Source organism: Mobula hypostoma, chromosome 17 (genome assembly GCF_963921235.1).
Source record: "Mobula hypostoma chromosome 17, sMobHyp1.1, whole genome shotgun sequence".
Taxonomy (NCBI): domain Eukaryota; kingdom Metazoa; phylum Chordata; class Chondrichthyes; order Myliobatiformes; family Myliobatidae; genus Mobula; species Mobula hypostoma.
In genome coordinates this window covers 59,213,795-59,239,435 of record NC_086113.1, presented here as the reverse complement: position 1 = coordinate 59,239,435, position 25,641 = coordinate 59,213,795, and the positions used below count along the sequence as shown (strand labels likewise).

Genomic DNA, 25,641 nt, shown 5'->3' with positions numbered 1-25,641 from the left:
TCATAACTCAAGGGTGAAGTTCATCTGGTCTGGGTGACTTACATTTGTACCTTATATACCTTTCAGCTTTTTGAGCACCTTCTCTCTTGTAATAGTAAGACTTCCTTCACAGACTACAACATCTGGCATAATGCTAGTAAAGGAGGGGAGGGGAGGAGGGAACGTCGACTCAGACTATGAGAGGCCTGCGTTGAGCATTTTCATGCCTTACGAGGTGCAGATTGGAAGTCTGTGTGGGGCGCCACTCCTCGCACAGACACTAGAGCAATGTGTGGTTAAGTGTCTTGCTCAAGGACACAAACACGCTGCCACAGCTGAGGCTCGAACTAGTGACCTTCAGATCACTAGATGAACGTCTTAACTACTTGGCCACGTGCCCAACACACGAATGATGCAAAATACTCATTTAATTCATCTGCCATCTCCTTGTCCCCCGTTATTATTTCTCCTGCCTTATTATCTAGCGGTCTTGGTGGTCCACTCTCATTTCTCTTTCATTTTTAACATACTTGGAAAAACTTTTACTATCCAATGTGATATTATTTGCTGGCCTGCTTTCATATTTCACTTTTTCCCTTCTAATGACTTTTTTAGTTGCTCTCTGTAGGTTTTTAAAAACTTCCCCATCCTCTATCTTCCCACTAATTTTTGCTTTGTTGTATGCCCTTACCTTTGCTTTTACAATAGCTTTGACTTCCCTTGTTAGCCACAGCTGTACTATTTTACCATTTGAGTATTTCTGCATTTTTGAAATATACATGGCCTGCCCCTTCCTCATTTTTCCAAAAAACACACACCATTGCTGTTCTGCTGACATCTCTGCCATTACTTTGGCCAACTCCTCTCTCATACCACTGTAATTTCCCTTACTCCACTGAAATACTGCTACATCAGACTTTACTTTCTACCTATCAAATTTCAAGTTGAACTCAATCATATTGCGATCACTGGTTCCTAAGGGTTCATTTACCTTAAGCTCCCTAATCACCTCCGGTTCATTACATAACACTCAATCCAGTATAGCTGATCCCCGAGTAGGCTCAATGACAAACTGCAAGAAAAAGCTATCTCTCAGGGTCCGATCGACCTGCATGTTAATATCTCCCATCACTACCATAACATTGCTCTTTTGACCCTCCTTTTCTATTTCTTGCTGTAACCTGTGGTCCACCTCCCAGCCACTGTTGGGAGGCCTGTATGTAACTGCCATCTACGTCCTTTTACCCTTGCAGTTGCTTAACTCAACCCACAAGGATTCAACATCTCCTATGTCACATCTTTGTACTGATTTGATGCCATTCTTTATCAGTAGAGCCACACCACCCACTCTGCCTACCTTCCTCTCCCTCCGATATAACGTGTAATCTTGGACATTCAGCTCCCAACTACAACCGTCATTCAGCCATGATTCAGTGATCGCCACAACATCATATCTGCCAATCTGAAATATTGCAACAAGATCATCCAGCTTATCTCCTATACTATGCACATTTAGATACAACACCTTGAGTACCGTATTTGCTACCCTTTCTGATTCTGCATCCCTAATAATGATACTCAGCCTGTTGGCTGTAAATAAGTCCCATCACCTGCTTGCCCTTCCTGACTATTTGACTGCATGTTACCTTTACTTTTTTACCATCCATCCTATTCTGAGTCCCTTCACTCCGGTTCCCACCCCCCTCTCCCGCCAAGTGAGTTTAAAGCCTCCCCAACAGCTCAAACCTGTCTGCGAGAATATTGGTCCCCCTCAGTTTCAGGTGCAACCCATCACTTTTGAACAGGTCATACCTCCCCCAGAAGTGATCCCAATTATCCAATAACCTTAAGCCCTGTCCCCTGTATTAGCTTCTCAGCCATGCATTTATTTGCCAAATCATCCTGTTGCTACCCTCACTGGCACGTGGCACAAGCAACAATCCAGAAATTACTACCCCTCACTGCTTTTCCTTCCTATGTCATTGATACCAATATGTACCAAGACACCTGGCTGCTCTCTCTCCCTCTCCAAAATGTTGTGGATGCGATCTGAGACATCCAGGAACCTGGCATCTGGGAGGCAACATACCATCCATGTGTCCCATTCACATCCACAGAATCTCTTGTCTGTTCCCCTCACTACTGAGTCCCCTATCACTACCACTCCCTTCTTCTCTCTCTTTCCCTTCTGCACACGGACCCATGCTCGGTGCCTGAAACCCGGTCGCTGTGGCATTCTCCTGGGAGGTCATCCCCCACAAAAGTATCCAAAGCAGTATTCTTGTTTTTGAGGGGGGGTGGCCACAGGGGTGCTCTGCTCTAACTGCCTATTTCTTTTCTTCCTGACAATCATCCAGCTAACTGCCTCCTTCAACTTCGAGGTGACTACTTCCCTGTAACTTTGATCAATTATATCCTCACTCTCCTGTACAAGCCGAAGGTCATCCAGTTGCTGCTCCAGATCCTTAACACGGTCTTCAAGGAGCTGCAGCCGGTTGTATTTCACGCATGTGTAGTGATGTAGGGATCTATGTTCTAAATTAAGGTCCGGAATCAGGTAAAGGAATTGGTTTCAGAGGTGAACAGTGCCATAATCAAAAGCAAACAGATATAAACATACTTGGGTCAGAATTATTTCCCTCAACTGTGAGATTAAATAAACTTAAGATTCACAAACAAAGAAGTCAGAAGGTGCTGGTCCAATAGTATGTTCAAGCCTATAAAAACAAAAATGTCTACCATCACCAACAGATGGCGCAGTCTTGCAGCAATCATGGACTGCTGTTTGTTCTGTTTAATTCAAGAAATATTGATCATTTCCCAACCATAGCAACACTCAGGGCTGTTTACTGCAAAGTTGGAGATGTGGGTGGCTTGATGATTTCCACCAGTAACTGAAGGCTCCCCTTTTTAAGTGCACATTTCTAACAGGATTCATCCTTTGAATGTTTTTTGTCACAGTACCAACTAAAATGTGAATTTTTTTTGAGCATGTTGTACCAGACATTCAGCCATTCTTGTCTGGCACGTGGTGTCAGGATTAACCAGGTCACGTTATGAAAGTGACTGACTCAACCCCTGTATTTTTTACGAGGTCGAGTGGCTAGCTCGACACTCAACCCTGCACGGATGGAAAGCATGCTCGGGGGTGGCCCGACCTGGATTTGAACTCGGGAACCTTTGCTCCGGAGTCCGTCGCTGATCTCACCGCGCTCCCAGCCGGCCACAATGTGAAATTATAAATTCCTCTCTGCAATCTACACCAATTAGATTAGAGTAGACTATGAGGACTCCCTTTTATTGTCATTTAGTAATGCATGCATTAAGAAATGATACAATGTTCCTCCGGTGTGATATCACAGAATCACAAGACAGACCAAGACTGAAAAACTGACAAAAACCACATATTTTTAACATATAGTTACAACAGTGCAAGCAATACCGTAACTTGATGAAGAACAGTCATGGGCACGGTAAAAAAAGTTCGAAGTCTCTCGAAAGTCCCATGATCTCACGCAGACAGGAGAAGGAAGAAAACTCCCTGTCATGAGCTTCCAGCGCCGCAAACTTGCCAATGTAGCATCCTGGAAGCACCCAACCACAGTCCGACTCTGAGTCGTCCGAAAACTTCGAGCCTCCAACCAGCCCTCCGACACCGAGCACCATCTCTGCCAAGCGCTTCGATCCCAGCCCCGGCCGCCAGCAACAGGCAAAGCCAAGGATTTGGGGCCTACCCTCCAGAGATTCTCAATTGCACAGTAGCAGCGGCAGCGAACCGGGCATTTCAGAAGTTTCTCCAGATGTTCCTCCGTGCTTCTCACGTCTGTCTCCATCAAATCAGAATTGTGCGGGGCCCCCTATTTAACAAATACGATATCATTTCACCAGAGAGGCCGCGCAAGCTGTGTCGTGTCGCCATCTTCTCCTCCCGCTTCATTGCTCTCTATACATCTATAACTTCAACAAGTTTTAAATAATTCCATAAATGTTGGGATATTAGCTGACTGAGAAGTCTCAAATTTCAAATGGAAGGTCAAACAAAAAGAACAGTTTACCTATGCATTCTGTAAGACGAAGAATATTCAGGCATAGGTTAGTAATATACATGCCATGAAAGTGCCAGACCATGACTATCATCTACAAGCAAGAGTGTTGCATCCGGCATGTCTCGGGAAAGGACAACGTTGTGGCGGACGCACTATCCAGACCTACCATACAGGCCCTGTCCCGGGGGTGGACTATGCAGCGCTGGCAGAGGCACAGCAGGCAGACGCTCAGATCCCAGTTACAGGACTGCAGTCTCTGGTTTGCAGCTCCAAGACCTCCCCATAGGCCCAGGTGAGAGGACCCTACTATGTGACGTAGCTACCGGCCAACCCCGCCCCGTCGCCCCAGCAGCCTGGCGCCGGCAGGTTTTCGACTCCATTCACAACTTAGAGCACCCCTCCATCAGAACAACCATCCGGCTGGTCGCCAACAGGTTCGTGTGGCATGGGCTGCGTAAACAGGTCAGTGAATGGGCCAAAACGTGCATGCGGTGCCAAATGGCCAAGGTGCAGCGGCACACCAAGGCTCCGATGCAGCAGTTCGAATCCACCCGCCGGAGGTTCCACCACATTCATGTGGATATCAAGGGGCCCCTGCCAGTGTCACGAGAGGCGCAGTACCTCCTAACTATGATAGACCGGTTCACCAGATGGCCAGAGGCGGTCCCGCTCACTGACACCACCTCCGAATCCTGCGCCCGAGCACTGATCGCAACCTGGGTAGCCCGCTTCGGGGTACCGGCCCACATTACCTCCGACAGAGGCGCCCAGTTCACCTCCAGCCTGTGGTCGGCTATGGCCAGCCTTTTAGGATCGCAGCTACACCACACAACTGCCTACCACCCACAGTCAAACGGACAAGTGGAGCATTTCCACCGTCACCTGAAGTCGGCTCTCATGGCCCACCTGGAAGGGCCTAACTGGGTGGATGAGCTTCCCTGGGTCCTGCTCGGAATCCGCACGGCGCCCAAGGAAGATCTGCACACCTCGTCAGCCGAGTTGGTGTACAGCGCACCCCTGGTCGTCCCAGGAGAGTTCATACCAGCCCCAACGCGGCAAGAGGAAGAACCCACAGCTGTCCTGGACAGACTACGGGAGAGGCTCGGTAACCTGGCCCCCATACCCACTTCACAGCACGGACAGAGCCCGACCTGCATACCCAAAGACCTGCAGAACTGCAAGTTTCTTTTTGTACGACGGGGTGGACACCGGGCACCGCTACACCGGCCCTACGAGGGGCTGTTTAAGGTGATCAGGAACAACGGGTCCACGTTCGTGCTGGACACTGGGGGGGGAGAGAGGAGGTTTTCATGGTGGACCGACTCGAACCAGCCCATGTGGACTTGGCGCAGCCGGTCCAGGCTCAGGCACCGCGGCGCAGGGGCAGACCTCCCAAACAGAGGCCGATCCAGACTGTGGACATTGGGGGAGATATCGCCGGTTCTGGAGGGGGGGGGTTATGTGGCGACCCACTTTCTAGCACACACGAACCGGCTCATGAAACGGCGTGCGCAGGCAGAGGGCCGGCCCCAAAAAGGGCGCCAGGCCATCTTCACCAGCAGGGGGAAAATCCCGCGCGCGGAAAGGGTCTGGGAATATGCATTCCCCACAGCAGTCCCGCCCCAGGGAGGGCAGGAACGGGAAGGCTTTAAAGCAGGCTGCGAAGTTTGAATAAATCTCTTTATCGCAACTCCAACTCACCGACTCCGTGTGGTTATTCCAGCGCTGTGTGTAGCACACCGCTACAGCACATCATAACTGAGATGGAGTACTATCCACTTGCCTGGGTGAGTGTAGTTCCAACAACAATTACAGAAACTCCACAGGCAAAACAGCACACTTGATAGGTGCCCCAAGGATTGCCTTAAACTTTCTATTCCCTGATGAAAGTCACTGCGGTGTGTGCCATCTACAAAATGCACTACAGTTACTAGCCTTGGTATTTCTGACAGCACCTCTCAAACCTCAGATTAGTTTATTATCATATTCAAAGTTCTAAGTAAAGTTATTATCAAAATACATATATATCACCATATACAACACTGAAATTCATTTGCTTGTGGGCATACTCAATAAATCCATGATAGAATAATAGCCATAACACAATCAATTAAAGATAGCACCAATCAGTGAGGAAAAGACAACAAACTCTGCAAATACAAAAAGAAATAATAATAGTAAATAAATAAGTAATAAATATCGAGAACATGAGATGAACAGTCCTTTAAAGTGAGTCCATAGGTTGTGGGAACATATCAATAATGGGGCAAGTGAAGTTATTCCTGTTGATTCAAGAGCCTGGGTGGTGGAGGTCCCTGATGATGAATGCTGCTTTCCTGCGACAACACCGTGTAGATGTGCTCAATGGTGGGGAAGGCTTTACCCATGACGGACCGGGCCTTACCTACTACCTTTTGTAGGATTTTCCATTCAAGGGCTTTGGTGTTTCCATTCCAGGCGGTGATGCAGCCAATCAATATTCTCTCCATCATACATCTATAGAAGCTTGTCAAAGTTTTAGATGTCATGCCAAATCTTTGCAAACTTCTCAGGAGGTAGAGATGCAGCTGTGCTTTCTTCATAATTGCATGTGTACTTCTCCTTCCAAGACAGTTACTCCAAAATGATAATACTGAGGAATTTAAAGTTGCTGACCCTCTCCACCTCTGATACCTCGATGAAGACTGACTTATGGACCTCTGGTTTCCTGCTCCTGAAGTGAATAATTAACTCCTTAGTTTTGCTGACATCGAGGAAGAGGTTGTGGTACTGGCACCACTCAGCCAGATTTTCAATCTCCCTCCTATATGCTGATTTGCCACCGATTTGATTCAGCCTACAACAGTGGTGTCGTCAATAAACTTAAATTTAGCATTGGAGCTGTGTTTAGCCACATAGTCATGAGTGTAAAGCAAGGAAGAATAATTTCTGCTGGTAATGGTAGTCCCCAGAAATTTGAAAAATTCAACCACAGACACAGCCTGATCATTAATTTACAGGGGTAGGTACGGGGTTGCTGGCAGAAGTCAATCCTTATTTCCATTGCCCTGATAGCATTAAACAAATTGTTATGAGCACACCATGCTGCAAGATGATCTACCTCTCTTTGATAACAGGTCATATCATTATTAGAGAAGAGACCAAATGCAGTTGTATCATCCATGAACTTTAAGATTTTAATGGATTTGTTTGTGGAGGTAAAGTCATTTGTATACAGCGAGAATAGGAGGGGTGAAAGAACACAGCCCTGGGACAGCCTATACTTACAAATATTGGATCAGACAAGTAGGAGCGCAGCCTTACATGCATTTGTGTTGGGCACGTGGCCAAGTGGTTAAGGCATTCGTTTAGTTATCCCAAGATCACTAGTTTGAGCCTCAGCTGTGGCAGCGTGTTTGTGCCCTTGAGCAAGGCACTTAATCACTCATTGCTCTAGTCTGTGCGAGGAGTGGCGCCCCACACAGACTTCCAATCTGCGCCTTGTAAGGCATAAAAATGCCTGACGCAGGTCTCTCAGGGTTGATGTTCCCTACCTCCCCTCCCCTCACATACAGCTTCCTTCCTATTGGGAAGTTCATAATCCACTTACAGATACTTTAGGGTACAGCTAGATGCATTAGCTTGCTCTGGAGCAACTCCGGGACAATAGTGTTGAAGGCCGAGCTAAAATCCACAAACAAAATCCTCACATACATGTTGGGGGCGTCCAAATGTTGAAGAGGGTAATGATGGCACCAGGTACCTGTCAAAGACTTGTCAAAGGCAGGTCATGCCTTACAGGCCTGATTGAATATTTTGAGGATGTGATTAAACACATTGATGAAGGTAGAGCAGTAGAGGTAGTGTATATGGATTTCAGCAAGGCATTTGATAAGGCACCCCATGCAAGGCTTATTGAGAAAGTAAGGAGGCATGGGATCCAAGGGGACAATAAGGAGACATTGCTTTGTGGATCCAGAACTGGCTTGCCCACAGAAGGCAAAGAGTGGTTGTAGACGGGTCATATTCTGCATGGAGGCCAGTGACCAGTGGTGTGCCTCAGGGATCTGTTCTGGGACCCTTACTCTTCATGATTTTTATAAATGACCTGGATGAGGAAGTGGAGGGATGGGTTAGTAAATTTGCTGATGACACAAAGATTGGGGGCATTGTGGATAGTGTAGAGGGTTGTCAGAGATCACAGCAGGACATTGATAGGATGCAAAACTGGGTTGAGAAATGGCAGATAGTGTTCAACCCAGATAAGTGTGAGGTGGTTCATTTTAGAAGGTCAAATATGATAGCAGAGTATAGTATTAATGGTAAGACTAACGGTAAGTATAGTATTAATGGCAGTGTGGAGGATCAGAGGGATCTTGGGGTCTGAGTCCAGAGGACACTCAAAGATGCTGTGCAGGTTGACTCTATGTTTAAGAAGGCTTAAGGTGTATTGGCTTTCATCAATCATGGGATTGAGTTTAAGAGCCGAGAGGTAATGTTGTAGCTCTATAAGACTCTGGTCAGACTCTACTTGGAGCACTGTGCTCAGTTCTGGCCGCTTCACTACAGGAAGGATGTGGAAACCATAGGAAAGGTGCGGAGGAGATTTACAAGGTCGTTGCCTGGATTGGAGAGCATGCCTTATGAGAATAGGTTGAGTGAACTCGGCCTTTTCTCCTTGTAACGACAGAGGATGAGAGGTGACATGATAGAAGTGTACAAGATGATGAGAGGTGTTGATCGTGTGGATAGTCAGAGGCTTTTTCCCAGGGCTGAAATGGCTAGCACAAGAGGGCACAGTTTTAAGGTGCTTGGAAGTAGGTACAGAGGAGATGTCAGGGGTAAGTTTTTTTACGCAGAGAGTGGTGAGTGTGTGGAATGGGCTGCCCATGACAGTGGTGGAGGCGGATATGAGATTTTAAGAGATTCCTGGGTAGGTACATGGAGCTTAGAAAGATAAAGGGCTATGAGTAACCCTAGATGATTTCTAAGGTAAGGACATGTTCAGCAGAGCTTTGTGGGCCAAAGGGCCTGTATTGTGCTGTAAGTTTTCTGTGTTTCTAAGCACACTATAGAGGGTCAAGAAGAGGAACTATAATGGATTTAAGGTAGGTCAACATCAATATGCTCAAAGGTTCCCGTAACTACTGAAATTGTGTGCAGTTTTGGGCTCCTTGTTTTAAAAAGGATGTACTGACATTGGAAAGGGTCCAGAGAAGATTTACGTAAATGATTCCAAGAATGAAAGGGTTACCGTATGAGGAATGTCTGGCAGCTCTTGGGCTGTATTCCCTGGAGTTCAGGAGAATGAGGGGGGATCTCATAGAAACATTCAGAATGTTAAAAGGCCTGAACAGGTTAGATATGGCAAAGTTGTTTCCCATAGTAGGGGATTCTAGGACAAGAGGGCACGACTTCAGGATTGAAGGACGTCCTTTTAGAACTGAGATACTGAGAAATTACTTTAGTCAGAGGGTGATAAATCTGTGGAATTTGTTGCCACGAGCAGCTGTGGAGGTTAAGTCACTGAGTGTATTTAAGACAGAGATAGATAGGTTCTTGATTAGCCTGGGCATCAAAGGGTATGGGGTGATAGCAGGAGAGTGGGGATGTCTGGAAGAATTGGAGCAGTCTATGATTGAATGGCAGAGCAGACTCGATGAGCCGAATGGCCTATATCTGTTCCTATATCTTATGGTCTTATGGAAATTGAAGCAACTGGCCTATAATCATCAAGTCCAGAGATCTTGTCTTTCTTGGAAACTGGAATATCTCAGTGAGGACAGGTGCTAGCTAATCCACACAGTGCCTTCAGAGTACCAGGTGAGATACCATTAGGGGCTGCAGCTTTCCTAATGTTCTTCTTTACAAACAGTTTGCAAATGTCTTCTTGCTTCACAGAAAGTACGAAGTGGGATAGTGGAAAGGGGGCAAGAGGCTGAAGAAGTCGAATGAGGCAGGGGGTGAAGGGGGGATGGTAACATTGGAGTGGTTGTGAAAGGGAGGGGTTGGTGGCTCAGCAAATCAGACTCAGAGGAAGTAAAAAGAGATACCTGTTGATTGTCCTTATCAAACCAGCAATATAACCGACTGAGCTACTTGACCAAGGGAAGGAAGAATGAGACTTGAAGTTTGTCAGACTTTACAGGGAACTTCAGACTGCCCAGATATTGTTGTTGAAATCTCCCTCTAATCAATCCTTGTTAGTGGCTTTCATCACTCTATAGAGTTTCAGTAAACTGCTGTTTTGCAGAGCTATATTCCTGTTTTTAGACCCTTTGCAGATCTGAGAGTCCTTAAAGCCTTGATGAACTATGGCCTGTTGTTATATAGCTCACAATAATCTTTTTATAAAGACACACATTTTCAGTGAAGGATATGCAAGATGTTACACTGTCAGCATATTTACCTAAACTAATACATGAACCTTCCACGGCCTTCCAATCTGTGGAGCCTAAGCAGTTTCTCAGCCTTCCAACAGAGTCAGGAATCCATCACTGTCTGAAGGTCCTGGCTGGTTAAGACTATTCCAGTTTTAATTTATAGTTGGGAACAAACAAGATCAAGGCATGGTCAGAGTTGCGAAGGCTGTCCAGGGAAAATGGCAGAATGCCTCTTTAATGTTGCTTTAGAAGTAGCCCAAAGTTCTCTCCTCACATGTGGAGCAGCTAATCATCTGGTGGGATTTGGAAAAATCATGTTTCATGTCACCATGGTTAAGGTTCCCCATAATGAAAATGACAATACTGAGAAATTTATTCTCCAAATTATCAATGTTATCAGCCAACGGCCATTGTGCAAATTGAGTGTTTGCATGAGGGGAAATGTAAAACCGGCTAGGATAACAGAGGAAAATTCCCTGGGTAGGTAGAATGGTTTACAATAAATGAAAAGAGCTTTGAAGTCAGCACAGTAAAAACAAAGATTGACGGGCATCATGTTATTTATAAACATGCACAAGCCATCACATGACTTGCCGCATAGGGCACTATTACGATCAAATCTAAATAGCTGGTATTGCGGCATTTGAACAAAATTGTCTGGTATATCCGAGTTAAGCCATGTTTCAACAAAACTAAGTCAGAAATACGAGCATAATCCTTGTTAGTCCTGATGAGTAGCACTAATTGTTCATCCTAATTATAAGAGAGTGGGCATTTGAAAGGCAGATCGCTGGAGAGCAGTAAGGAAGCCTCTGCATCTCCAGTGTACCAGAGTGCCCACTCGTTTACCTCTATACCTCCTGGAGAAGCATGTTGCCCAGCTGATGGCATTGCTCTCAGTCGGAAGCTTTAGTGGTAAATCCTTTATATCACAGACAAAACTAATGGCACTGAATCTCAATTCATGAGCATTTCACAAGTAAAAGACATCCCTGAGTTCGACGAAAAACACGTATTTAACTTCAAAATACAAACAAGAATAGGAACACTTAAACTGTGGTAGTTGTTCAGAATCATGCGCCACTAGAAGGGATCAAGAATAAGGAAAAGTAATTTAGAAGCAAGAGGGTAGCCAGAGAACTGATAGATCCCCTGTCAGGGACCTAAAGTATAACCAATCTGAGCCAGGGGATATGGCTGAGATCCTAAATTTACCAAGGAGAGGACATAGAGGGGTACATTGATATTCTGGAGCAAGTCAGTACAGAACTTGGGTTACAAATGACTGACTTTATTTGACTTTATGCAAATATTCCCATTCAATTTTAAAGTGTTATTCAAGTTAGTAATAACATGCTTCATTTTATTCATTAATGGCTGGATATTGAATATATACCATTTGTTTAATTAGGGATAGTTATAGGGTGATTATTCCTATGAAAGAATGAAAGAATTACAGCAACTCTACATGCAGAGATACAATATGTGTCACTATAGAAAATTGATATTCTGACTTACAGAGAAACTGTCTCACAGTTCTCATGAACAAAATCCTTATGCATTCCAGGACTCTTTGTATTAAGTAAGTGATGGTGTCCTGAAATGCATAAGAATCAGATGAGATTTATTCCAGGATGCTATGGGGAGCAAGTGAGATATTTACATCTTCATTAGCCACAGGTTCTTTAAGGTTGTTATAGCTGGGAGTGGTAATGGGGACAAGCTTCCACTACCTAATAAATGCTCCCAATAGCGTGCGCCTCAAATACTTTGGGACAACCAAGTCCAGCTCCTGGCCTTCACGTGTGGCTTAGCTACTAAGCCCAGCGGAACCATTTCTACTGACAGGAGAAGGGGCAAAGGCGGGTTACTGGTGCCTTAAAACCAGTCGCTTGGGGTTGATGGGGCTCATCAGCTGTAGTTGGTAGCACATCTAGGAGAAGGAGCTCAAACCTCCGCTGCCTTGTGACTATATGCACTTATGGGGAAGGCTTCGGGAGTAAATCCTGAGGAAAAATCTGGAGCTAGAGTCCCTAAAGCAGACCTGCATTGAGTTTAATGCTGACCGGTATCTCCTGTGATGCTGCTGGTACCAAACTATATCAGTCTCTGCCGTTCCTTTGGGTTCATCAGATGCATGGAGAAGGGGAGTTTGCTACATGGGCAACAGCTTGTTCTCCATATCATACTGTCCATGCTTGCATATCTAGACAGCTAGGATGCAATATCCATGGTCAACTCTGACCACAAGAGGCCTCAGATAGACCAGCCACAGGTGAGGTCCCAGATGACCGGAATATAGCTGTAAACAATAATAAGTTATTCTTAAGAATAGGATTTATGTACTTAGGAAAGGCAAGTACCAACCTGAAATAGTCAGCATAGATTTGTAAGAGGAAAATCCCATGTCACTAACTTGCTTGTGTTATTTCAGGAAGTAACTAAGAAGATTGTTGTTTATGTGGACAGGAGGTGTTTCGACCCAAAAGATCGCCTGTACTCTTTTCCTAGATGCTGTCTGGCCTGCTGAGTTCCTCCAGTATTTTGTGTGCGTTGCTCGGATTTCTAGCATCTGCAGATTTTCTCTTGTTTGAGATTGTTGCTTATGTGGACTTTAGTAAGACATTTCACAAGGTCCGTCATGATATGCTGTTCCAAAAGGTTAATAGCTAGCAAATTGGACCCAAAATTTTCTTGGTGATACGAGTATGTGTTTTTCTGATTAAAAGTCAGTTCCCAGTGGTGTACCACACGATCAGTGGTGGTACCCTTGTTGCTTTTGATAGATATTAACGACTTGGCTTTAAATGTAAAAGGAATGATTGGTAAGTCTGTGGATGACATAAAAATGGCAGTATTTTGAATAGTGTGTTAAGTTGTCAAAGGCTACAGCGGTTGGTAAATTGAGTGGAGAATTGGCAGAAGGAATTTAATCCCAACAAGTGTGAGGTGATGCATCTTGGGAAGTCAAATTAGATTGGATATATACAGTAGATGGTAAGACATTACAGAGTATTGATGAACAGAGAGACCTTGAGGTACAAAGCCACAGTTCCCTGTGGCTGTGAAGAAGGCACATTGTATGCTTGACCTCATAGGTTGGGCATAGAATGTATGTTCGGGATGTCATTTTGCAGCTTCACAAAACACTGGCTAGACTGCATCTGGGAGTACTGTGTGCAACTTTGATTACAGCACAGTAGGAAGAATGTGATTGTATCAGACAGGGTAACACAGGAGAATCATCAGCGTGTTGCCTGAGTTGAAGATCTAACTATAGGAAGAGACTGGGCATGCTGACTTTTTCTTCCATGGAAAGGAAGCTGAAGGGTGGCCTGATGGAGGTTTATAAAACTATGTGAGGTGAGAACAGAATCAATGGTCAAAATACTTTTCTTATGCTAAGAATGTAAAGATGAGGGCGCTGGTGAGAGGGAAGAAATTTAAAGATCAAAAGGGGAAACACAGAGAGTGATTGATAGCTGGAAGGTGTTGCCAGAGGAGGTGGTAGAGGCAAATGTCATCACCAAAAGTGGCAATAGTATATCAGTCTCTGCCATTTAGACAGGTATTAAATAGGCATGCTTAGGGGTTGGCAACCTAATGTTGGCAAGTGTATTTGTGTTGATGGGCAAAACAGGAGGCATAGATGTGGTAGGCTGAAGGTGGACTGCTACAGCTCAGCTACATTCCAGTTAAGCAATTTTAGCTTGCATTTTCAATTACCCAGGAACCTGGAGCCCAATGTATTTTTCCCACAAAAATTATTTATTCCAATCCACAAAATTAAATCTATTTCTGAACTTGTAAGTCTTTCCCCAATCATTTAAATCCTTTTAAGTTTCCATATGCTTTGTGTGAACCTATCCATTTTGTAGGCAACATTTCTCTCGAGATAATGAAATAGTTGATTAGCACGGAGCTGAAAATCTACTGTCATTTCAGTTCCCCTAGTGAACATCAGAAAGATGCAAATATTTGTACAGCTGTTGAAATCTACCGATACCAAAATAGGTTACATCTATTGTAAACAATATTGAAGACCAGTTTCATGAAATTTTACTTTCGACGGGGAGCCTCACCCACTGAACTGCATGTTAGAAATGCATTGATAGAAGTCTCGGGGAGCATGCCTACATTGCAGAAGAACCAGAATAGCGCCAGGAGCATGCATTCACAAGATTGTTACAATGCATCAAGGTGCTGCCCTTGTTCATATGAAAATGATAGTGGAATCATGTACGTAAAATAAAACCTTAATGGTGATTAACACATGAAACAAAATAAGTCACAAGTCATATCTACTGCTAGCTTAAGCATTTTAAGTTTTTTTTAATATTTCAGAAATTTTGAAATAAATTTCATGCTACAAATTTTGATTATGATAAAAATATCCTTTACAATGAATAATTATTTCTGTTAGTTGTCAAACAATGAACACGCTAAGCTATTTTTCCATAATGCCACCTGCTCTATCACAAATGGTATAACGAAAAATTTCTTAACAATATTATTTTATTTTTGTGTGAAACTACTTTCTTTCACATTGAACAGTACCAACGCAAGCAGCATATGCAGAGAAAACAGGAATTAAATCTGTGATTTTATGAAAATAGCACAAGGCAAACGCCCACGGCATCCACATCATTCAGAAAAATGTACATTTTAAATCAACTGAGAGGGAACAAAATACGCTTAAATTTGACGTTATTTGTTTTTAATCCAATTAACATTCAGAGGAATTTGTCCACAATATACATGAAAATAATGTTACATTTCATTTCAAAAGTAAATGTTCTACATTACAATTAAAGTGAACATATTATGTTCACCCTCAACGCCCTCAGTTGAGTCATGGCAAACTGTAACAAATATGTTAAACTCTACTAAATACATTGAAATTTGATCCATTAGTTAGTTATTTAGTTTCAATAACAATTTTTAGAGAGTCCGTACCTTTTTAGTGCCTCCTGATCCACTGTGAGCCTAGATAGCGGTTTAACCGAGCATTTGATATTATTTGGAACAATTCTTTCACCAGCCTCTCCAAAACATACTCAAACCCACGCTTTGTTACAGCATTTCCTCCTCTCTCTTTAATAAAGCTATGAGCCAGTCTGGGATGTCAGTGATTTCTAGCACTATTCTGTGGGATTTGTGATGAAAATCCACAACAGCAAAACCACTGATTTTTCAATGTCGATTTTATTTGGGGGAGAATATTTTGGAAATTGCAAAGCTTGATGGTCACATTAGATACAAGCTTTACTCCAGATATTATTGAAATAAAGGCAGAGATGTGTTAACAGAAAGGATAGAGTCAGTGAACATGCTACACAAGTTGAAGTAATCTAAAGAAGGAATCAATGGTCCAAATCGTACAGACATTCCCTCTGTAGGGTTTCCCCCAGATGGCCGGCTGCGTCCCCAAAGACGTGCTGTAATAAAGTATTCAAAACAGCTTGTACTTTTATTTTGTTATTAACAGAAGACAGCTCTTAGTTCTACTTTATTTCCTGCAGCTCAGTGGGATGAATCATGCACAATTCAGCCAGATGCCTGGACTCACCCTGCTCTCCCTACTGACGTACTACCTGATGCAGATGCTGCCCAATCACGCAGGCCCACCCAAAAACTACAGCTGGGTGTCAAGCACTTGGTGGTGACTGGAGCACTACTGAACCCCACCACCCTTCAGAACATCTGGTTCATGGCTGGGGTAATACCTCACCTCCTGTCCAAGACCATGAGGTTTTCCAACCATTGTTAAATGTATCCAATATTCAGATATTTTAGAACTATTAAAATTGCTATAACTCATTAAGCAGTTTTTACTTTTTAAAACACCTTACAACAGAGACTTAAAAAATTTTATTAATTGATTGCTCATCTCTGCTGCCCTCGAGAAAGTAAGTAGTGAAGGGCTTTCTTGAATCAGTGCGCAATTCTTACAGTGAAGGAAGGAACTCCCTCAGTGCTGTCAGGGAAGCAGTTTCAACACATGGGGACGTAGTTATTAGAGCAGCTGCCCAACAGCTCCAGTGACCCAAATTCATTCTGATTATTGGGTGCTGTTACTGTGGGGTTTGCAAATTCTTCTCATGACTATGTGGGGCTTCCTCCCACATCCCAGAGATATGTAGATTGGTAAGTTAATTGTCTACAGTTGATCGGTTTATTGGCCACTATATGTTGTCCCTAGTGTGTTGCTGATTTGTAGAATCTGGGGAGAATAAACTTGATTGTAGATGGGTGTTTGATAATCAGTACAAACTCAATAACCCAAAGGGCTTGTTTTATGCTGTATGACTCTGACTAAGGAAGAATAGTGATATACTGTCGGTGGCCACTTTATTAGGTACACAATCTCGTTAATGCAAACATCTAATCAGGAAATTATGTGGCAGCAACTCAATGCATGTAGACATGGTCAAGAGGTTCAGTTGTTGTTCAATCCAAAAGAAATGTTATCAAAGTGACTTTGACCGTGGAATGATTTTTGGTCCCAGACAGGGTGGTTTGAGTATCTCAGAAACTGCTGATCTCCTGGGATTTTTACGCACAACAGTCTCTAGAGTTTACAGAGAGCGGTGTGGAAAACAAAACAACATCCAGTGAGTGGGGAAAACACCTCGTTAATGAGAGAAGTCAAAGGAGAATGCCTATACTGGTTCAAACTGACAGGAAGGTGACAGTACTTCAAATAACCGGACGTTTCAACCGTGATACGCAAAACAGCATCTCTGAATGTACAACATGGCAAACCTTGAAGTGGATGGCCTACATTAAAAAACTGCCCTAATAAATAACCTACTAGATACCTAATAAAGTGGCCACTGAATATATTTCTAAATCAGATTGGTGTGCAACTTATAGTGAATCCCCTGTGCCAAGTGCCCCAGACTTTCTTGCTGGTAGAAGCTATGGGTTTTGGAGAAGCTCTCGGATTATCTTAGCATGTAACTGTAGTGCAGTTTGTAGATGGTATGTACAACAGCCACTATGCCACAGTGTTGCAGGAAATGAATGTTTACACCTACAACAGAAATATGTAAGAAATAAATATCTGAACTTATCTTTTCCTTCTTAACTCTCCAAGTCAGGAAACCCCACTCAGATTGCCAGTTCCACAGCATAATCCTGAGCTATCCCAGCATACCTGAGCTTGTCTTGTGCTTCTGGTGGGTCTACACATAGCTGGATATATTCACCAGAGGGTGGCTGAATGCCTATGCTCCCTTTGGAATCATTGTACACATCCAGACAATTCAACACAAAGATATTCTTTGCTCACAGCATGAGATGACAAACAAAGTGTGTTTCAGAACACTAGCTAGAAGCAACTGACAAGCCAGGACCACAATACTTTATAATCACAGCAATGTTGCAAAAGTGTTCTTTCATTTTGTTATGTATTCTGTTGTTTAAGAAGAGAGAAAAAATACCTCTGAAGACCATTTATGTGACATGTTCTATTTTAATAAAGCAGTATTGCCACAGAATACTAGATTTCCAACACTTATTGTCATTTTCAAAACCTTTTTATCTCAAACACATCTCTCTCACCCCACAGTTTTTTGTAATCTTCTCAAACCTCACTGGTTCTTATAGTTACTTTCTCCTCCAGCATTTTTCCCTTCACTTTCTCTGGTGTTCCTATGTTCCTCAACTTATCTGGTGATTCCTTCCTCACCCCTCTTCATCTCTGGCCATCTATCCACACTCACTGCCTATGGTTAAAAACTTGTGCACCATGTTTTCCCAGACTCGAGTCTTCTTGCTAATTTATCCAGAGAAGAGCATTGAGTGAAAATCATGGTGTCCATCACATGGTCTTCCTCATTAAACCAAATAAATAAAATACACAGATACAGGATGGTGGGATATAGACCATATACAGGCAGAAGGGATTAATTTAATTAGGCATCATTAGTTTAATTAGTTTGGCACAATATCTTGGGCAGAAGGGTCTGTTCATGTGCTGTAATGTTCTATTGATAATATTTTAACTTGTCATCTGCAAATTTACAAATCATACCTCCTACATTCACATCCAAATAGTTAATATAGAGTATACAACAATTGCCCCACTATTGTTTCATGGTAAACCACGGGTCACAGCTTTCCAATCACAAAAACAACCTTTATCATCATCCCCTGAAAAGTCCATTTTGGCTGCAGTTTGCTGATTTTCCTTGGATGTCATGGTACCTAACCTTTTGGACCAGTCTCCATGTAGGGCCTTGTAAAAGGTCCAATTTCAAGCCCACACAGACAACCATATGGTCCCCTTCAATAGATTTCAGAATCAGAACCAGGTTTAGTAACACCGGCATATGACGTGAAATTTGTTAACTTAGCAGTAGCAGTTCAATGTAATACATAATATAGAAGAGAAAGTAAATACAATTTTAAACATAAATAAAATAATAATAAATAAATAAATAAATTACAGTATACATACGTTGACTAGATTAAAAATCATGCAAAAACACAAATAATATATATTAAAAAAGTGAGGTAGTGTCCAAGGGTTCAATGTCCATTTAGGAATCAAATGGTAGAGGGGAAGAAGCTGTTGCTGAATCGTTGAATCTCCTACCTGATGGTAACAGTGAGAAAAGAGCATGCTCTGGGTGCTGGAAGTGCTTAATAATGGACACTGCCTTTCTGAGACATCGCTCCTTGAATATATCCTGGGTACTTTGTAGGTTAGTACCCAAGATGGAGCCAACTAAATTTATAATCGTCTTTGCCTACCAGCCCCGACTAGGAGTTGAGGATGCCATCGTCTACCTGCTGAAAAGTGTCTACGCCCACCCGGACAAGCCAGCGAGCACTGTGAGGGTCATGTTTTTTGACTTCTCCAGTGCGTTCAACACCATCCGCCCTGCTCTGCTGGGGGAGAAGCTGACAGCGGTGCAGATGGATGCTTCCCTGGTGTCATGGATTCTGGATTACCTGACTGGCAGACCACAGTACGTGTGCTTGCAACACTGTGTGTCCAACAGAGTGATCAGCAGCACTGGGGCTCCACAGGGGACTGTCTTGTCTCCCTTTCTCTTCACCATTTACACCTCGGACTTCAACTACTGCACAGAGTCTTGTCATTTTCAGATGTTTTCGGATGACTCTGCCATAGTTGGATGCATCAGCAAGGGAGATGAGGCTGAGTACAGGGCTACAGTAGGAAACTTTGTCACATGGTGTGAGCAGAATTATCTGCAGCTTAATGTGAAAAAGACTAAGGAGCTGGTGGTAGACTTGAGGAGAGCCAAGGTACCAGTGACCCCTGTTTCCATCCAGGGGGTCAGTGTGGACATGGTGGAGGATTACAAATACCTGGAGATACGAATTGACAATAAACTGGACTGGTCAAAGAACACTGAGGCTGTCTACAAGAAGGGTCAGAGCCGTCTCTATTTCCTGAGGAGACTGAGGTCCTTTAACATCTGCCGGACAACGCTGAGGATGTTCTACGAGGCTGTGGTGGCCAGTGCTGTCATGTTTGCTGTTGTGTGCTGGGGCAGTAGGCTGAGGGTAGCAGACAGCAACTGAATCAACAAACTCATTCGTAAGGCCAGTGATGTTGTGGGGATGGAACTGGACTCTCTCACGGTGGTGTCTGAAAAGAGGATGCTGTCTAAGTTGCATGCCATCTTGGTCAATGTCTCCCACCCACTACATAATGTACTGGGTGGGCACAGGAGTACATTCAACCAGAGACTCATTCCACCGAGATGCAACACAGAGCATCATAGGAAGTCATTCCTGCCTGTGGCCAACAAACTCTACAACTCCTCCCTTGGAGGGTCAGACACCCTGAGCCAACAGGCTGGTCCTGGACTTATTTCATAATTTACTGGCATAATTTACATATTACTATTTAACTATTTATGGTTCTATTACTATTTATTATTTATGGTGCACCTGTAACGAAAACCAATTTCCCCCGGGATCAATAAAGTATGACTACTACTACTACTACTTACCAAATCTCTTCAAACTCCTAATGAAGTATAGCCACTGTCTTGCCTTCTTTATAACTGCATCAATATATTGGGACCAGGTTAGATCCTCAGAGATCTTGAGACCCAGGAACTTGAAACTGCTCACTCTCTCCACTTCTGATCCCTCTATGAGGATTGGTATGTGTTCCTTCATCTTACCCTTCTGGAAGTCCACAATCAGCTCTTTCGTCTTACTGGCATTGAGCGCCAGGTTGCTGTTGCGACACCACTCCACAAGTTGGCATATCTTGCTCCTGTATCTCTTCACCACCTGAGATTCTAACAACAATGGTAACATCATCAGCAAACTTATAAATGGCAATTGAGCTATGCCTAGCCACACAGTCATGGGTATATAGAGAGTAGAGCAGTGGGCTAAGCACATACCCAAGGTGCACCGGTGTTGATCGTCAGCAAGGAGGAGATGTTACCACCAATCCGCACAGATTGTGGTCTTCTGGTTAGGAAGTTGAGGATCCGATTGCAGATGGAGGTACAGAGGTTCAGGTTCTGCAACTTCTGAATCAGGATTGTGGGAATGATAGTATTAAATGCTGAGCTATAGTCACTGAACAGCATCCTGATGTAGGTGTTTGTGTTGACCAGGTAGTCTAAAGCCGTGTGAAGAACCACTAAGGTTGTAGCTGCTGTTGACCTATTGTGGCAATAGGCAAATTGCAATGGATCCAGGTCCTTGCTGAGGCAGGAGTTCAGTCTAGTCATGACCATCTTCTCAAAGCATTTCATCACTGTAGGTGTGAGTGCTACTGGGCGATAGTCATTAAGGCAGCTCACATTATTCTTCTTAGGCACTGGTATTGTTGCCTTTTTGAAGCAAGTGGGAACTTCCGCCTATAGCAGTGAGAGGTTGATACTTTGTTGAAAAATTCAATCGATTTAGTTATAATTCCTCAACTAAATTACTATCTTTGATAACTCACTGCCTCTCCAAGTGTACAGTAATGACGTCCTTCAGAATTTTTCTATTAACTAAATCTTCCTTGTTAATATCTTATTCACTCCTGCTGCCCTTCAGTTCCCCAGCTCCAGCTATCTCTTCCCTTGTCTCTCCAAGCAGCTTGGAATACAAACTGTCAGGTTACATGTTGGTGGAAAATGGGTTTAGATCTGAGAGGTTAGTTTGCAAGGAGAGTGGAAGCAGGCATTAGATTACTGAAGTGATGGATGATGACAGCAAATGCATAATCAGGAACAATGCCTGAGGAGATAAAAACACAAATAACTGCTGCTAATATAGAAACTAGTAAACAATGGGCAGTCACTGGTTAACTGGAAATAAAGTCAACAACACAGTCGATGGGAGTTATGGATGGGATGAGTGGAAGAAAGAAAATGCAGTTTGTGGTTTGGAATGGGCGGGGGGGGGAGAATTAACTTGACCCTACAGACTAAGGCAAAACAGGGAAAAGAATAATGTTATTGCTGGGTATTCTCAACCTTAATGACAAAGAAGGCCATGAGCTCCTTGTACATGCTATTGGACCTGTGGCTAGAGGATACATGAGACAGAAATTCTTATCATGGGTCTGTATACAGTATTGTGCAAATGTCTTTAGGCACATATATCCAGCTAGGGTGTCTAAGACTTTTGCACAGTACTGTATATTGATTAAAATTACAAAGTGATTGGGAAATAGACACAAAAGTACTTAGCTTTGCATTAGGTCTTAGGTGTTATTTGTATTAAGTGTTATTTGGTAACTGGAAAAAATTATATATACGCATATATGTGTGTGCGCCTGACTTATGCACAGTACTGTAATTGTAAACACGTGCTCTCAATATTAGTAAAATTTCTCCTATAATAATATGCTTTAGTCTTCACTCTCCAGGGCGCAGACCTGGGCAAGGTTGTCCCAATATATTGACACAGTTATAAAGAAGGCAAGACAGTGGCTATACTTCATTAGGAGTTTGAAGAGATGCGGGAGACCGGCCGTTGCCTGTGCTGCAAGTCTCCCCTGTCCATGACACCGATGTTGTCCAACGGAAGGGCATGAAGACCCATACAACTTGGCACCAGTGTCATCGCAAAGCACTGTGTGATTAAGTGCCTTGCTCAAGGATACAACATACTGCCTTGGCTGGGGCTTGAACTCACGACCTTCAGATCGCTAGTCGAATGCCTTAACCACTTGGACACATGCCCACAGTCAAGCTAAGCTGTATAATAGCTTATTTATGTATGTAAATATGGGGTTACTGAGATCATAATTCAACTCAGAGTATAAAATTGAATGCATCTCAGAGGTTAATTTTAATTTGTTTTCAATTATGCATTCTCTCTTTTAAAAGTGTGGCAAATGTTCATAATAGTCTGTATACAGCATGGAAAGGAGACCAGGGAGTTCCTATGGACAATCCCAAATGTCCCAAATATTAGTATTTTAGCAAATGTTGCTTTCAAAGTGCAGACAGTGGTAGTGAAATGGCAGACAGCATACATATAAAATTAGTTGACAGAAAAGGTGAAATTCCCTTGTGGTACACTGCTTGGATGTTCTTGCACCAACCTGAAAAGCCTTTCTAAGAGGGCTTTTTGGGCAACAAAAGAGAAGTTGCACAATAGAAAGTATTTTATCATTTTCATATATATAGCTGATATGACAGCTGTTTAGCAAAATTACTACCTTATGAACATTATTAGACAGCTGAAAGTATAATTGAATGTCCTTGAAAAGGATGTACAGGAAGATAATATACTCCAGCCAATTTTACAAATAGATGCTATCAAAGGACTTGGTTGTGTAAGGTGTAAATGCACAAGTGTGCCCTTCGTAATCTCCCCATTAAGCGGGGGGAAATTAGTGAGATTTTCATTGATTCAGCATACTTATAAAATTTATGGAATTTAATTTCTGAAGAAAACAACAGTACTTTAACATATTCTCTCAGACTTGAGGGTGTTCTGGTGTATTTTAAATGTATTCAGTTATCCAAAGCCAGTCATGATGAATTTGTGGCAAACCCAGCAACAATTGAAACAAGATTTTGAAAACAGAACAATGAGTTTGTGTGGACATGACATCAGTGAGTTTGGGGGCCAAAGTGCCTGTTTCTGTGCTATATGAACGTATTACCAGTGAGTCCATCTGATCAAGAGACCAGAGAATCCAAAGTGCTGGAGAGCAGGAAGTCCCCATGAACAGGAGAACAGGGTGCCGAAGTGTACAAGGGAACAGCCAGTCCCCAACGACGGGAGATCAGGATGCCCATGTGGACAGGACAGCAAGGTGCCTCTGGGGACTGGGGACAGAAGACAGGAGAGCAGCAAGACCTGAGATAAGAAACCGGGAAGTTCCCTTGGATACGGGGGGTGGCGAGTCCCGATGGACTAGTGGGGAGGGGGCAGTGCCCCACGGGGATGGAGGAGATTGGGGGGGCATACTTGCGGATTGGAGGTTGGGCAGGAAGTCCCTGCGGACTGGAGGGGTGGCAGCGGGTCCACGCAGACTGTAGGGGTGGCAGCGAGTCCACGCAGACTGTGGGGGTGGCAGCGAGTCCACGCAGACTGTTGGGATGGCAGCGAGGCCCAGCAGACTTGGGGGGGGGTGGCAGCCAGTTCCCGCGGACTGGAGGATGGCAGCGAGTCCAAGCAGACTTGGGGGTGGGGGGGGTCAGCGAGTCCATGCAGACTAGGAAGGGGTGGCAGCATGTCCCTGCGGACTGGTGGAGTGGAGGGGTCTGTGAGTCCCCACGGACTAGGGAGATGGTAGCGAGTCCCCGCGGACTAGGGGGATGGCAGCGAGTCCATGCAGACTAGGGGATAGCAGCGAGTCCCCGCAGACTAGGGGGATGGCAGTGAGTCCATGCAGACTAGGGGGTGGCAGCGGGTCCCCGCGGACTAAGGGGATGGCAGCCAATCCATGCAGACTGGGGGGGGGGGGTGGTAGTGAGTCCACGCGGACTGGGGGGCGGCAGCGAGTCCACGCAGACTGGGGGGGGTGGAGGTGGCAGCGAGTCCACGCAGATTGGGGGGGGCGGCGAATCCACACAGACTGGGGGTGGCAGCGAGTCCATGCAGACTGGGGTGCGGGGGTGGTAGCAAGTCTTCGCGGACTGGGGGGCAGCGAGTCCCCACAGACTGTAGATCAAGGTGCCAATGTGGGTGGGACAGCAAGGTGCATCTGGGGTCAAGATACAGGAGAACAGCAATGACCGGAGACAAGAGACCAGGGTGTCCCTGTGGATATGAGAGCAGAAGACTAGTCTGTACAAATACCCTGACAGCATGGTGGCTGAGTTGGATACCAATAAAGTGACTCTAACAATATCTGACTTCATTTAGTCTTGTTTGAGAAGACTAAATGGCCTTCCCCCAAGCCATCAGACTCCTCAATACCCAGAGCCTGGACTGACACCAACCTACTGCCCTCTACTGTGCATATTGTCTTGTTTATTATTTATTGCAATGCCTGCACTGTTTGTGCACTTTATGCAGTCCTGGGTAGGTCTGTAGTCTAGTGTAATTACTGTTTTACTCAGTAATACACCAGAATCACAACCAGGCTCATCATGAGGCACATCAAGACCCTGCTGCCCCCCTCACTGGACCCCCTGCAGTTTGCGTACCGTCCCAACCGTTCAACAGACGACGCCATTGCCATCACCCTCTACCTGGACTAAAAAGACACGTATCTTCAAATGCTGTTCATAGACTTCAGTTCAGCATTCCTCAGAAACTGATGGGAAAACTGAGCCTACTGGGCCTGAACCCCTCCCTCTGCAACTGGATCCTAGACTTCCTGACTGGGAGACCTTAGTCAGTCTGGATTGGAAGCAGCATCTCCAAACACCAACACACTGAGCACGGGGGCCCCCCAGGGTTGTGTGCTCAGTCCACTGCTGTTCACTCTGCTGACCCACGACTGTGCTGCAACACACAGCTCGAACCACATCATCAAGTTTGCCGATGATACGACCGTGGTGGGCCTCATCAGCAAGTACGATGAGCCAGCATACAGAGAGGAGGTTCAGCAGATAACGGACTGGTGCAAAGCCAACAACCTGTCTCTGAATGTGAACAAAACAAAAGAGATGGTTGTTGACTTCAGGAGGACACGGAGCGACCACTCTCCGCTGAACATCGACGACTCCTCTGTAGAGATCGTTAACAGCACCAAATTTCTTGGTGTTCACCTGGCGGAAAATCTCATCTGGTCCCTCAACACCAGCTCCATAGTAAAGAAAGCCCAGCAGCGTCTCTACTTTCTGCGAAGGCAG

At 44.3% G+C, this 25,641-nt stretch overlaps 1 protein-coding gene across 10 annotated transcripts in view; it reads right to left on the bottom strand.

Moving 5' to 3' along the window:
• Positions 1-25,641, bottom strand: part of hivep1 (HIVEP zinc finger 1) — a 277,484-nt gene that overhangs the window by 104,991 nt on the left and 146,852 nt on the right. For 6 of the 10 annotated variants that reach the window (XR_010020788.1, XR_010020787.1, XM_063069958.1 and 3 more), the window contains one exon: positions 20,380-20,676. The exons of the other annotated variants lie outside the window; for them this stretch is intronic. Coding sequence is in view for 4 of the 6 variants with exons in the window: in XM_063069958.1 (XP_062926028.1) it covers positions 20,380-20,676 (297 nt within the window). In the remaining 2 variants the exon portion in view is untranslated. The remainder of the gene's footprint in view (positions 1-20,379; positions 20,677-25,641) is intronic. 10 annotated transcript variants of the gene reach the window in all.